Below are 14,211 nucleotides of genomic sequence, written 5' to 3'. Positions count from 1 at the left end.
AGCAATAACTGAGACTAGAAGCACATTAAGCACACTATCTCAAATAAGATTCATACAGCATGCAGAGGTAACTCTTATATTTCTTGTCACTCCATTACAGTGAAGGCATCATCTCCTGCTCGTGCAAAAAAACAGATTAAAATGAGTTTCTCAATGAAGCTTAACATCATGATGACTTTTCCTGCAGAAGACCAATGTTACAGCAAATTTTTGGGTCTTAAAACTTTTGTAGACAATCATCTACCTGGAAAATTCATGATGCAAACTAAGTTCAAGGATAAGGAAGGTTGATTTCATATCTCGTTTTATAGCTTGTGAATTCTTGATTTCAGCAAAATTTTTCCAAGAACTTTAAATTATGCTTTCACAATTAGCTCAATAATTTAGGTCCTCTGTAGTGGAGAAAAGGTTTAACAAAATTTTCATTAAGCCCATACTCAGCCCATCTCCACAAGTGTAAGAATGAACTAGCGGAGTATGCCTATTTCTGTTCAAGTGATAGTGCTGGTGGCCCGGTGGGTTGGGGAAGAAAGGAACACATGCCAAAAACATTTATAAAGGAGTCCCATAGATCCATGGCATTAACATGCCTCGGTTAAATTGTGATGCAATCAATATCCAGTTGCGACAAGCAACAAACAAGAAGTTACATGGTCTTTAGAAACCAATATTTGAGACCTCATTCCCATCATTTAGGAATTGCAAGTGGGCACTATAAGACACACATCAATGACTCAACAATTTTCCACTAAAGTTTTTTGTATTTCCAGGTCTATTATATTCTATTGTATTCTAGTCATTTTAATAATTTTCTCGATCTCTTTTTTTAAGAAAAAATTGGGTGGTATAAATATCAGCCTCCTTAACAATGTCAGTAACATGTTTAATATTAAATTATTTCTTGATTTTGACATTTCTGGCCAATACAATTCCGAATGAAATAAATTATAAATATCAGGCTTGAAGCTCAGCTGAAGCATACTCTAAACTTATACCAACTTTTTTAAGTAAATTCCAAAACTATATAATCAAACCTCAGACATTAGACATGATACCCTTAGCAGTGATACCGGCCCATACAGGGGTTTGAGGCAATTATGGTTGTATAATATAGGTGATCCTGAGATTCCTATGATTACCTTTATCAGATTACTTTATATTATGTTTGTTGTGGTTGAAATCTGGCTTGAGGGTGACCACGCTAGAGGGAGTAGAGGGGACGCCAGCCGGGACGGAGAAGAAGGCCACCTCCGGTGCTCCGGGGTACCTCCAGGAAGACGCCGGCTGGGGCGGAGAAGAGAGAGCCACCTCTTGCGGTCCGGGGTACCTGCACAAAGCCTTCGTCGGGGGTTCCGGTGAAGGCCCTCCGATGGCTAAGTTAGCGGAGGGTCCTATTGTGGTTAGGAGAGAGAGAGTCCTCCTGAGTATCTTTTCATGGCCTCTTTTATATCTCTTACCAAGGTGCCCCGATGGCAAAGGTATGGCCCTTGGCAGATATGGCAGGGTAAGACCCTTGATATGGAAGAGTATGGCCCTAGTAGGTATGGCAGGGTATGGCCCTAGTTGACACGTCATGGCGTGACCAATAAGCCAAGTACAGCGCAGTGAGGTTGCTGCAGGCGATGGCTGCAACATGTGTTTGCCGAGGTCGGCTCTGTCTCCGGCCGAGGTCGGCTCTGGCCTCTGGCGGGGCCAAGGTCTGCCTGGCTCTTAGCTGGGCCGAGGTCTGCCTAGTTCTTGGCGGGGCCAAGGTCTGCCTGGCTCATGGCGGGGCCGAGGTCAGTCTGGCTCTTTGCAAGGTGATGGAAGCCCTCAAACGATGGATGGTGGATGATGTGTTGATGGCGTGTTGGGTGGCTAAGATTCACCAAAGTGTTGGATGAATGCCCACAGTAGGATGGCTGGTTGGGGCTTGATGGCGTGATGGATGGATGGGATTAATGGACCACCTCGGGCAGCACCAAAAATCAAAGGATGGCGGTGGAATTTGAAGATAGGACTAGCTCAAGCTAGCACCTATTTCCATGGGTCGGTTTAGAGCTAATACCCAAAATTTTTTTGTTCATTGAAAAGATCTTTTCAAATTACATTAGAGGCTTATTTATAGGACCCCCTAAGGATCTCAACCATCTCTTCAAACGAAAGACAATTCAAACTCAAATTTCAAATTCAAAACAGCAACTATAATGCCTAAAGATCCTCCTCTCAAGGGATGACTAAGTCAACCTCCAAGCCCATGCACATGTCTTTAAATTCAAATGGCTCATCTGCATGCCTTTTAATTTAAATTCAAATGGCTGATTGCTCCCCCTAAGATTTAGAAAACCACATGCCATGCTCCAGGCCATGTTCCTCCTCATGTGCCATGCCACCTTGCTAGTCCATCAAGCCTTGCACGCCTGCTTTCAATTTAGGCTCACACCCAATTGCAATTGGTCCATGCAAGCCCCCTTCCAAAACTTGTACACAAACAATCACCACTTGTTTTGCCTTTCTAGCTACGGCTTGCTTTGCTTTCCTTGTTGCATTTCTCATGGCCTTCCTCATGTCTTCATCATTCCTCCCCCCTTCAAAACTGACCTTGTCCTCAAGGTCCAACTCGGAAAATTGTTCTTTGAGAACTTGAATGTTCTCCCATGTAGCATCTTCAGCTACAAGTCCTCTCCATTGCACCAAGGCTTCGGTTCGAATTTGGCCTCCCTTCGTCACTTGCCGGTATTCCAATACCTTCCTTGGCTGAACATCAACCATTCCTTTCTCATCCACCATTGGCCAATCATTGACAACCTTGCCTGAATCTCCAACTCTTCTTCTAAGCCATGAGACTTGAAAAACCGGATGGATGAGAACCTCGGTTGGCAAATCTAACTTGTAAGCAAGCTGCCCACACTTCTCCAAGACTTGATAAGGACCAAAATATTTGGCCCTTAATTTGCTGAGTGCTGCCTTTGATAGAGCCTTGTGCTTCCTTGGTAGGTATTTGAGGTAGACCCACTCACCCGGCTCAAAGGACTCCATGCTCCTCCCTTTGTCAAAGTGCTTCTTCATTTGCTCTTGAGCTTTTGCCAAATTCTTCTTGAGCTCTCTCAAGACTTCATCTCTTTCCCTAAGTTCCATGTCCACCAAATGATTAAGTGAACTTCCAGCTTCATAGGATAGTGTAGGGGCCGGCCTTCCATAGAGAACCTCAAATGGTGATGCTTTGATGGATCGGTCGTATGAAGTATTATACCAAAATTCTGCCCAAGATAAATGCTCTTCCTACTGTTTTGGATATTGACGCACATAGCATCTAAGATATTGCTCAAGAGTCTGATTAGTTACCTCACTTTGGCCATCGGTTTGGAGGTGGTAAGTGGAGCTTCTTGCCAACTCTGTGCCATGCATCTTGAAGAACTCCCTCTAGAAATTGTTCATGAAAATCCAATCTCTATCCGTCACGATACTCCTTGGCATGCCATGCAGTTTCATCACATTGTTCGCATAGAGGTTGGCTATAGACTTGGCGATGTAGGGATGCATCATAGCCAAGTGAGCATATTTGGACAGCCGTTCTACCACCACAAGTACTCCATTAAACCCTTTGGAAAAAGGAAGCCCTTCGATGAAATCCATGGTGACATCTTCTCATGTGTTAGAAGAGATTGGTAAGGGTTGCATCAAATCCTTTGTTTTGCAGCTCTCGCTCTTCACCTTTTGACAAGTATCACACTCCCCCACATATCTCCTTATGTCACCTTTCATGCCTTCCCAAAAGAACAAGTTAGCTACCCTTGCCTAAATTCTGTACACCCCCGAATGTCCTCCCTCCTTAGAATCATGAAAGTGGCTCATGACCCTTTTTCTAAGCTACCCTACATTCAGCAGTACCACCCTTCCTTTATATTTCAAGAGCCCATTTTGTACTTCATTATTTTCCACTCCTCGTCCACCCACTTCTAACTTCTCCATCACTTCAGAATATTTCAGCAACATCTTTCTCAAATCTTCCGGCATTTCAGCCCTCAAATCCACACCCTTAACTCCACTCTCATCTTCCTCACCCTCACTCAAGGCTCTCGACTGAGAGGCAATAGTGATAGCAAAGCATTGCCCCCCAAGCCTCAGAATTTTTTCCATCTCATTCAGCCCAATGGTCCTACCTCCAACTTTTCCATTCATTCTCAAAGTGACTCATTTTCCTCCCCCCACATAAACTCGATACTCATTTTTTTATAATCCGACACCACCTTTCCTAGCTCCTTTAACCATTGCACACCCAACACTACATCCAACCCTACAATTGGCAAAGAGCATAGGTCCGCCACAACCTCAATCCCTGGCATCTTCACATACACTCCCTTAAACATCTCTCTACACTCCAGCTTATCACCACTAGCTACCTTGCCCTCAAAAGGTTCAATTTCAGTCAAGGGTAACTTCAACATTCAGCTACTTTAGAGTTTATGAAGTTTAAAGAAGAGCTATTATCAATGAGAATGATTACCTCAAACTTGCCAATGTGTGCTTGAGTCCTCATGGTTCTAGAACCCGCAACCCCGGCCAAGGCATAGATGGAAATGTGTGGCTCCCCATGCTCGGCTTCATCAATCTCCTCCTCCTTGCAAGCTCTACTGTGGCCCTCCTCTTGGGTTTCCTCCCCCTCAAGAACTGGCTCAATGAGGTAGACATGCTTCACCTTGCATTTGTGACCCGGTGTGAACCTCTCATCACAATTAAAGCAAAGACCCTTCTCCCTTCTTTGTTGCATTTCCTCCCAGGATAACTTCTTTATCCCCTTGATAGAAGGCTTGCCTCTAGATGTACTCCCACTAGGACCTCCCGGGATGAAGCCCTTGTTGAATTCCTTATTGACCCCAAATGGTGCAGCCATAGGGATTGTCTTCTTTACCTCAAACCGGTTGTTCCTCCTTAAGTCCTGAATTTGATCATCCTTCATCGTTGCAATCTCCAAAGCTTGCATTAGTGACCTTGGCTTCCGAAGCTTCACTTTAGCAGCCAATTCCCCCTTCAATCTACCTACAAAAGACCCAATAAGAGCCTTCTCGGACCAGCCATGCACCCTAGTAGATAGGTGCTCGAACTTCTTTTGATAGTCCCTCAAGGAACCCGCTCACTTGATCTTCAAAAGAGCTTCATGGTAGTCAACATAATCAGGGGATCCGAACCTCCTCAAGAGCTCTTTGACAAACCTCTTCCATCTCAATTCCTTTCTTTGGGCTTTGTAGGTCTTCCTCATCCATTGTCACCATTGATTAGCTTTACCTTCTGAGAAGTAGGCAGCATAAGACACCTTTGCTTGACCTTTCATGGGATGGTGCTCAAAGTATTGCTTAGCTCGGCTAACCCATGTGCTAGGATCGTCCCCATTGAATTTGAAAAAATACATCTTAGGCATAGCTGCCCCTCCCCTCGGTCTTCTCTCATATCCTCCTCTCCCTTCGGTCCTCTTCATCTTCTTCACTCCCTTCGGATGACTCCTCCGCTTGACTTGAAGATGCTTCACTAGATGAACTTGAACTTTCTAACCTTTCATGGCGCCTCTTGCCCCTAGATCCCTCGGATCCTCTAGAGCTTTGGTCCCCCTTGGCTCTTCTTCCTTCTTGTTTGTTCATGGACACCACGAGCTGATGGAGCACCTTTTCGACGCGGCCTAGTCTCTCATTGGCAGCAGCGTTTTGAGCCTCTAAGGTTGCTTCCAAGGCTTCAATCCGCTCCCTATGAGTTGGTTGTCTTTCGGCCATAATCTTCTTCTTGTTGGCATCAATAGCTTCCTCTTCCTTGGGTTGGATGCATCTCAATGAAAGCACCAATGATGGAAGCCCTCCAAAGATGGATGGTGGATGCTGTGTTCATGGTGTGCTGGGTGGCTAGGATTCACCAAAGTGTTGGATAAACACCCACGGTAGGATGGCTGGTTGGGGCTTGATGGCGTGATGGATGGATGGGATTAATGGCCCACCTCGGGGCAGCACCAAAAATCAAAGGATGGTGGGATTTGGAGATAGGACTAGCTCAAGCTAGCACCTATTTCCATAGGTCGGTTTAGAGCTAATGCCCAGAATTTTTTTATTCATTCAAAAGATCTTTTCAAATTACATGAGAGGCTTATTTATAGAACCCCCTAAGGATCTCAGCCATCTCTTCAAACGAAAGACGATTCAAACTCAAATTTCAAATTCAAAACAGCAACTCTAATGCCTAAAGATCCTCCTTTCAAAGGATGACCAAGTCAACCTCCAAGCCCATGCACGTGTTTTTAAATTCAAATGGCTCATCTGATTGCTCCCCCTAAGATTTAGGAAAACACATGCCATGCTCCTCCTCATGTGCCATGCCACCTTGCTGGTCCATCAAGCCTTGCACACCTTCTTTCAATTTAGGCTCACACCCAATTGCAATTGGTCCATGCAAGCCTCCTTCCAAACCTTGTACACAACCAATCACCACTTGTTTTGCCTCTCTAGCTTCGGCTTGCTTTACTTTCCTTGTTGTATTTCTCATGGCCTTCCTAATGTCTTCATCACGGGGCCGAGGTCAGCCTGGCTCTTGGCGGCGTTGCCTGTGGTCAAGGAAGCCTCTTCGGCTCGCGGTCGACACTGTAGGGTTCCCCGGTGCTCGAACCGGGATGTCATTGTACCTCTTCGGCCTGCTTGACTCTGAGGTCTACTTGGCCGGAACTGGGTGACTCCATATTGAAATAGGACGATCCATTTTGTGTCCTATCATTTGTCCCTCGACTTTCGAGTTCGAGTCGTTCATTGGCTCGGGCAAAGGGAGTAATCGAGTCATCGATCGTCCTGCAATACAGTCAGGCGTTTGTGAAGATATAAGTGCCGAGTAGGGTGCACCTCTTGTGTTGCTGGAGCTAGTAGCTTTAGGTCGAGTTTTTCGAGCCAAGCTTGGATAGTTTAAACTGCCACGCGATTCCAAACTGGCACGTTGCTCTAGGCTAAGGTGGCCAAGGGAGCTCTTTAATACGTTGCGTGCGTGGCTGCGTGCTCCCTTTCGAGGCGTTACTTGACGGTATACGAGGGGCCACTCATCAATGCTCTGTCTCCTGAAGTGGCCATCATGATGATCGGCCTTTAACGCCACGATCCAGGAAGATTTGCTGAGGAAGCTTTCGGATCTACCATATAGCAAGATCTGGCTGTTCAACCGCCCGAATGGGTCGATCAGAGTCGTCGAGGTAGGCTATATAAAGCCGTGAGGGAGGCCTTAGGGGCCCTATTCGACCTTCAACGCTCTCACTCTTCTTCTTCCTGGCCGCCGCCATCATCGTCCTCAAGCTGTTATTAGAGCATTCTGGGAGCTTTGCAGCGGATTTCTTTTCCGCATCTTCGGTTTCTGGCGATCCTGCTCTCTTTTTGGTTATCTTCTCCGAGGGAGCCTTAGGTAGGTGTTCTCTTTCCTTGTCGGTCGCTCGGATAGTTTATCCTTCTTTTGATTTTCTGTGAGCGAGGCGGAGCCCTTGATTGTAATGGACTCGCCTTCGAGAGCTTCTAGGCCCAGCGCGGGTCCATCTCGGGTTCGGGCTTCTCCGAATGCGGGGAGGGCGAGCTCGGGCTAGATCATGATCCGAGCGGAATCAGCTCGAGTCTGACCGAAGAGGAGCTGGGCTTGATCCGGGCTCGAATTTTCTTCCCTAGCGAGTTCATTCTTGAGCTCCCGGGGCCTGGGGCTCGGATGACCAACCCTCCTCGAGGCTAGATTGGTGTATGTGGAGACGCTCCGAGCTGGTCTGAGGTTCCCTCTCCATAGGTTCGTGAACGAGCTTCTGACGACTTATCGCCTCGTTCCTGCACAACTCGCTCCGAACTCCTGGAGAATGATTATAGGCTTCCTCTCGCTTTGCCTAGCTCACGGTTTCCACACCTTGGAATGTCTTCCGGGGCTGCTTCATGCTAAGGGATAGCCCCGCAGACAAAGGGCGGTGGTACTCCTTTCGAGGAGGCTGCGTACTCTTCCAAGGTGCTCCTTTCTCCATTCATGGGTGGAAGGATAAGTTACTCTTCATTACTTCCGAGCGGTCATGGGGGTTTGACCCGACCTGGGGCTCGTCGCTAGCCGCGGTGAACAATAAAGCACCCAAGCTGTCACAGTCCAAGCGGGAGATTGTAGACGGGCTGCTCCGGCTGGGCGGAACTGTGAAGCTTCCCGACCTGCTCAGTGAGGAAGTTTTGGTGAACGTCGGCCTGAGCTCAGTTCATCTCGAGGGTAAGGGCGATGTAGTAATTTTTCTTTCTTTTTCTTTCTCACACTTGACTCTTATTTAAGTTCCTACTGTCAGAAATTGCAGGGACGGTCTTCAGCGACGAGACCTTGATGGCCCGATATAATAAGAGGATGGCCGGCTCGGCAGGAACTCGGCCTGAGCCGAGGTCGAAGAGGCCGAGGGCCGCGTCTTCCTCCGATGTCATGCGAGGCAAGCCTGCTCATGAAGCTGAGCAACCCCCGCCGATTGAAGGAGCCGCAGTGGAGCAGGCGGTCGCGGCGCCTGGCGGCGACACTCGGAAGGCCCGCAAGGTCGTCCAGTTGCAGAGATCGGGGCCTGAGCCAGGGAGTGGGCTCGGGGTTCCGGCTTCTTCTAGGGTTCTGACCTTGTCCGGGGCCCCGAGCTCTTCAAGAGCTAACCTCACTCCCTCCGAGACTGCTCCCTCCGAGCCCGGGAGGACACCATTCCTTCCCGGGAATAATCTATTCGAGGATGATTTGGCCCTCGATTCTGGCGACGTTGCTCGCGAGATCGTCCACTGCGCCTCTTCCGACCGACTGAGAACGGCTGGAACAATTGGGGTACGAGGGCTTCGTCGATCAGGCATATTCTATTGGCGTCATGGTGAGTGATATCACACTCTTGCTTTTTATATTTTTCTATATACCTGACCTCGGCTAATGCTTTGCTTCTTGTGTCAACACCTTCATGTGATTGACATGTTGGTGAACGCCGTGTCCAACTACCGAGACCGGGTGAGATTGCCTCGGTCGAAGGTGGAGGCCGCCAAGCGACAGAAACAGGAGGCTGAGGCCCAAGTGGCGGCTGCCATGCAACGGCAGCAAGAGGCCAAGGAGAGGGCAAAGACGGCCAAAGCTCAGACCGAGGTCGGGCGCAACCACACTCATTCGATACTTCGAGCCGCCGAGGGTCGCATTTTCGAGCTCGAGGCTGTACTGGCCGGCCAGAAGCGCGAAGCCGAACAGCTCGCTAGGTCGGCCGAGGAGCGGGTCTGGGAGGCCGTTCAGAATTACTGCCAGTCCGAGGTGTACCTGGACGAGCTGGAGGAGGCCACTGACAGCCTAATCCGGAGTTTTGAGAACTGCCGCGATCAAACGTAGCGACTCTGCCCCGAGGTCGACTTCAGCGGCCTTTGTCCGCTTCTGGGTGGAGCCGCCGAGTCTGCGATCACGGCTGAAGTGGGCGAGCTCGCTGAGTTGCACGAGCCCAATTCTGATGCAGACGGAGATGCTCCTGAGGCCTCTGCAGAGGCCGCTGCTGAGGTCGGAGCCGGGGCTGCCGCCGAGGTCGAGCCTAAAGCTGCGCAGGCCGCCTGAGCTTTACCCCTTTGTTTTTTGCTCCTTTTCTTGCTATTCTTGTGAAATGTGCCACTTAGGCCTTTTTGTAGTTGACCTCTTTTGTATTCAATCTGACCTCAAGGTCGGTATCTTTTGTAGTCGGCCTTTGGCCTTTTGACATCAATAAAATGCACTTTCTTGGCACTTTATTCTAAAATGTTGGCAAGTGCTTAAGCTCGTCTTACTGTGCGTCTTGTGTTGGATTTTTGCGCTTGGCATTTGCTTCCAACTTAGACTTGGGATGGTCACGCAAAGTCGATGAAGAGCCCGCTGCCTCTGAGCTCATCCGCCGACGCGCTTTAGGCGTCGAGGTCGGACATCAGGTCTGCTTCGAACCTTTTGAGCTCGCGACCCGTTTAACTTTCACTATAGTTTGTCGGGGTCTCTTTTAGATAGAAGGTCGTCGTGAGTTTTGATGCCTTTTGACCTTGTAGATCTTTTTAGGCTTCAACTTGGACGCACGAACTAAGGTCGAGGCATCCTTAAATTTTCTCTGAGGTCGAGGGAGCCTCTTTGGCTCGTGGTCGACACAATAAAGCGCTCCGGTGCTGGGGCGTCATCATACTTGCAGCCGAGGGAGCCTGTGGCTCGCGGTCGATACTGCAGAGCGCCCCGAATTCTGGTCGGGGCGCCATTGTACCTGTGGCCGAGGGAGCCTGTGGCTCGCGGTCGACTCTGCAAGGCGCCCCGAACTCTGGTCGGGGCGCCATTGTACCTGCAACCGAGGGAGCCTATAGCTCACGATTGACTCTGCAAGGCGCCCCCGCTCTGGTCGGGGCGTCATTATACCTGCAATCGAGGGAGCCTGTGGCTTGCGGTTGACTCTGTAGGCCACCCCCGCTCTGGTTGGAGCATCATTGTACCTACGATCGAGGAAGCCTGTGGCTCGCGGTTGACTCTGCAGGGCGCCCCCACTCTCTGGACAGGGCGTCATTGTACCTGCGGTCGAGGGAGCCTGTAGCTCACGGTCGATTTTGCAGGGCGCCCCCGCTCTAGTCGGGACGTCATTGTACCTATGGTCGAGGGAGCCTGTGGCTCGCGGTCGACTTTGCAGGACGCCCCGAACTCTGGTCGGGGCGTCATTGTACCTGCGGCCGAGGGAGCCTATGGCTCGCGGTCGGCACTGCAAGGCGCCCCGAACTTTGGTCGGCAGAGGGAGCCTATGGCTCGCGGTCGGCACTGCAGGGCGCCCCGAACTCTGGTCGGGGCGTCATTGTACCTACAGTCGAGGGAGCCTATGGCTCGCGGTTGGCACTGCAGGGCGCCCCACTCTAGTCGAGGCATCATTGTACCTGCGGTTGAGGGAGCCTGTGGTGTGCGGTCGACTCTGCAGAGCGCCCCGAGCTCGGCTCCAAGGGCGTCATTGTAGATTCCTTCGCGCACTTCCCTCATTGCGTAGTCAGCCTTTGAAGGGCAGGGGCATTTAAGGAGTGGCGATGTGACCAACTGGTGGTATAGCTTGCCCTCGCACATGAGATGTTGTCATTTGGCGTCAACTCGTCGGGCTTCAAGCTTATCCGCAAGGAGGACCCCGCCTCATAGGAGGTTAATAAGAGGGTCTGTCCAGCTCGGTTCAGCTTCTTTGCACCGTACTGGTTTCGGGTCCTCTGTGCTTGATACCTTTTAGAGGTATTTTATCATTGGCGGCTCCCACGCTTCGAAATTCCCCAGAACTTGGCTTATCACCAGTTGAGGGTCACTAGAAACTTTCGAGCGGCGGGCATCAAGCTCTTTCGCCGACTTTAGCCCTACAACTAGCGCCTCATATTCCGCCTCGTTGTTGGAAGCGAAGACTTCGAAGTGCAGGGGTTGCTCTGCTACTACTCAATCCGAGTTGGTGAGGAGGCCTGCGCCGCTGCCCCTCGAGGTCGAGGAGCCATTAGCATGTAGGACCCATGGCTTTTGGAGCGTCTGGATCTTTCGCTTCAACTCCTCGACTTTCCTGTTGAACTCGGCGTAGGCCGGACCCCATCTCTGATGGTTGTTCCCATGCTCAGGGCATCAGGCCTAGGGACCGAGCTCGATAGGGACGACACTCCCTTTTGCCGGCCTCCGTTCACTGCCTAGCAGGGAGTGACATCGCGAGTGTCGTAATAAGGACCCGTGCCTGCAAAAAAGGAGGTGCAGGCTGGACTCTTACTTGCTGCAAGCCCTGAACGGCCACAGTGGGTGTTTGGACTTGCTGAACAAGCAGATTGAACTGCTCTAGCATGACCTAAGGAGTTTCATCTGCCGGTGCCGCAGGGGGCGGGCTTTGGAGCGAGTCACCGGAAATCTGTGTTCGGCGCCTCGATGCATTAGAGGTTCCTGTAATCCTCAACTTTATGACCACGACTTAGGCCCTTCCTCTAGCGTTAGATGTTGTGGTTGAAATCTAGCCTAAGAGTGAGCACGCATAAGGGAGTAGAGGGGACGCCGGCCGGGACAGAGAAGAAGGCCACCTTCGGTGCTCCAGGGTACCTCCAGGAAGACGTCGGCCGGGGCGGAGAAGAGAGAGCCACCTCCTGCAGTCCGGGATACCTGCACAAAGCGTTCACCGGGGGTTCCGGCGAAGGCCCTCCGATGGCTAAGTTAGCGGAGGATCCTGCTGTGGTTAGGAGAGAGAGAGTCCTCCTGAGTACCTTTTCATGGCCTCTTTTATATCTCTTACCAGGGTGCCCCGATGGCGGAGGTATAGCCCCTGGCAGGTATGGCAGGGTAAAGCCCCTGATATGGCAGGGTATGGCCCTGGTTGACACGCATGGCGTGACCAATAAGCCAAGTACGGCGCAGTGAGGCTGCTGCAGGCAATGGCTGCAACATGTGTTTGCCGAGGTCGGCTCGGTCTCTAGCCTCTAGTGGAGGTCGACTCTGGCCTCTGGCGGGGTGATGGAAGCCCTCAAACGATGAATGGTGGATGCTGTGTTCATGGTGTGTTGAGTAGTTAGGATTCACCAAAGTGTTGGATGAACGCCCACGGTAGGATGGCTGGTTGGGGCTTGATGATGTGATGGATAAATTGGGTCAGTTTAGAGCTAATGTCCATAATTTTTTTATTCATTCAAAAGATCCTTTCAAATTACATGAGAGGCTTATTTATAGGATCCTCTAAGGATCTCAGCCATCTCTTCAAAAGAAGACAATTCAAACTCACATTTCAAATTCAAAACAGCAACTCTAAAGCCTAAAGATCCTCTTCCTTTCAAGGGATGACCAAGTCAACCTCCAAGCCCATGCACATGTCTTTAAATTCAAATGGCTCATCCACATGCCTTTTAATTTAAATTCAAATGGCTGATTGCTCCCTCTACGATTTAGAAAGCCACATGCCATGCTCCTCATATGCCATGCCACCTTGCTGGTCCATCAAGCCTTGCACGCCTCCTTTCAATTTAGGCTCACACCCAATTGCAATTCGTCCATGCAAGCCCCCTTCCAAACCTTGTACACAACCAATCACCACTTGTTTTGCCTTTCTAGCTTCGGCTCGCTTTGCTTTCCTTGCTGCATTTCTAATGACCTTCCTCATGTCTTCATCACAGGGCCGAGGTCTGCCTGACTCTTGGCGGGGCCGAGGTCTGCCTGGCTCTTCACGGCATTGCCTGTGATCGAGGAAGCCTCTTCGGCTCGCGGTCGACACTGTAGGGTGCCCCGGTGCTCGGACCGGAACGTCATTGTACCTCTTCGGCCTGCTCGGCTCTGAGGTCTACTTGGCCGGAACTGGATGAGTCTATACCGGAATAGGACGATCCATTTTATGTCCTATCAATGTTCTTTTCTTTTTTTATTGGCTTTGACAAACTCTAGCCTTTACTCCTATGAGTCAAATCATCTTATATTGATAATATAGATGTACAACCACGTTAATGAAGGTAAATTATACAGTAACCACAGCAGTATTACCCTTGATGTTGCTTATAAAAATTTAAGAAATAATGTGCAAATATTATGGAAGAATATTGCAAGGCCTACAACTTGGTTTGCACAAATAAAATGCATATGGATCTTTTGATATTTACCTTCAGCCATAACTTGATTGATTATCTCATCTTTCTCTTTCAGAAGAGCAGCTGCATCACTTTTTCTACTATGTTCTCTCCTTAACGTATCCCTTTCCCTGGTGAGAGCATAAACCTGTAACAAGCAGTATCTATTTCATACCACACAAGCTGTTTCCATGAAATAATACTGCACAATAACTATGTAAATTGTATCTAAAAGGATGAACTGAACATATAAAACCTTTCCAGACAAGTAATATCTTTCTCAATTACAGACGAAGCAGCAATTTTAAATCAGTTGTTCTGATGGAGCTTTGAAATGATAAAACAACTGGTCGAGTTACCTGTTATTCCTGAACATTCTCCATGGCTGATAATATTTTTCAAGCAAGGAACTCTTACGTCAAAAGCACTACTCTTCCATCAAGAGCATACATGTGAGCTATGACTGCTTAAAGCCCAGTTGAACAAGAAAATTGTCATGATAACTAGTGTAGCTGGTAAAGTCTTTGGGAATTAGTACCAAGTACCTAAATGAGTTTCCCCTTCGCATAAATTGTGACAAGGATTTCTCCCTCCTTAGTTCTCTCTCTATATATAAGAGATGGACTTTGCTCCTTTCAAGAAAAGAGGTTATCCTTTACTTCCAGGTCCA

General features: G+C 49.2%; 1 protein-coding gene across 8 annotated transcripts in view; it reads right to left on the bottom strand.

Annotated features, from left to right (window-relative positions):
* Positions 1-14,211, bottom strand: part of LOC103706849 (golgin candidate 5) — a 39,966-nt gene that overhangs the window by 15,629 nt on the left and 10,126 nt on the right. For all 8 annotated transcript variants that reach the window (XM_008791099.6, XM_008791102.6, XM_008791100.5 and 5 more), the window contains exon 6: positions 13,575-13,689. In XM_008791099.6, coding sequence (XP_008789321.2) covers positions 13,575-13,689 — 115 coding nt within the window. The remainder of the gene's footprint in view (positions 1-13,574; positions 13,690-14,211) is intronic.

Source organism: Phoenix dactylifera, chromosome 1 (assembly GCF_051530095.1).
Source record: "Phoenix dactylifera cultivar Ajwa chromosome 1, Ajwa_hap1_PhDact_Kaust_v1.1, whole genome shotgun sequence".
NCBI classification, from domain to species: Eukaryota; Viridiplantae; Streptophyta; class Magnoliopsida; order Arecales; family Arecaceae; genus Phoenix; species Phoenix dactylifera.
Note: the sequence above shows the minus strand (reverse complement) of the source record. Positions and strands in the feature narration are given on the sequence as shown.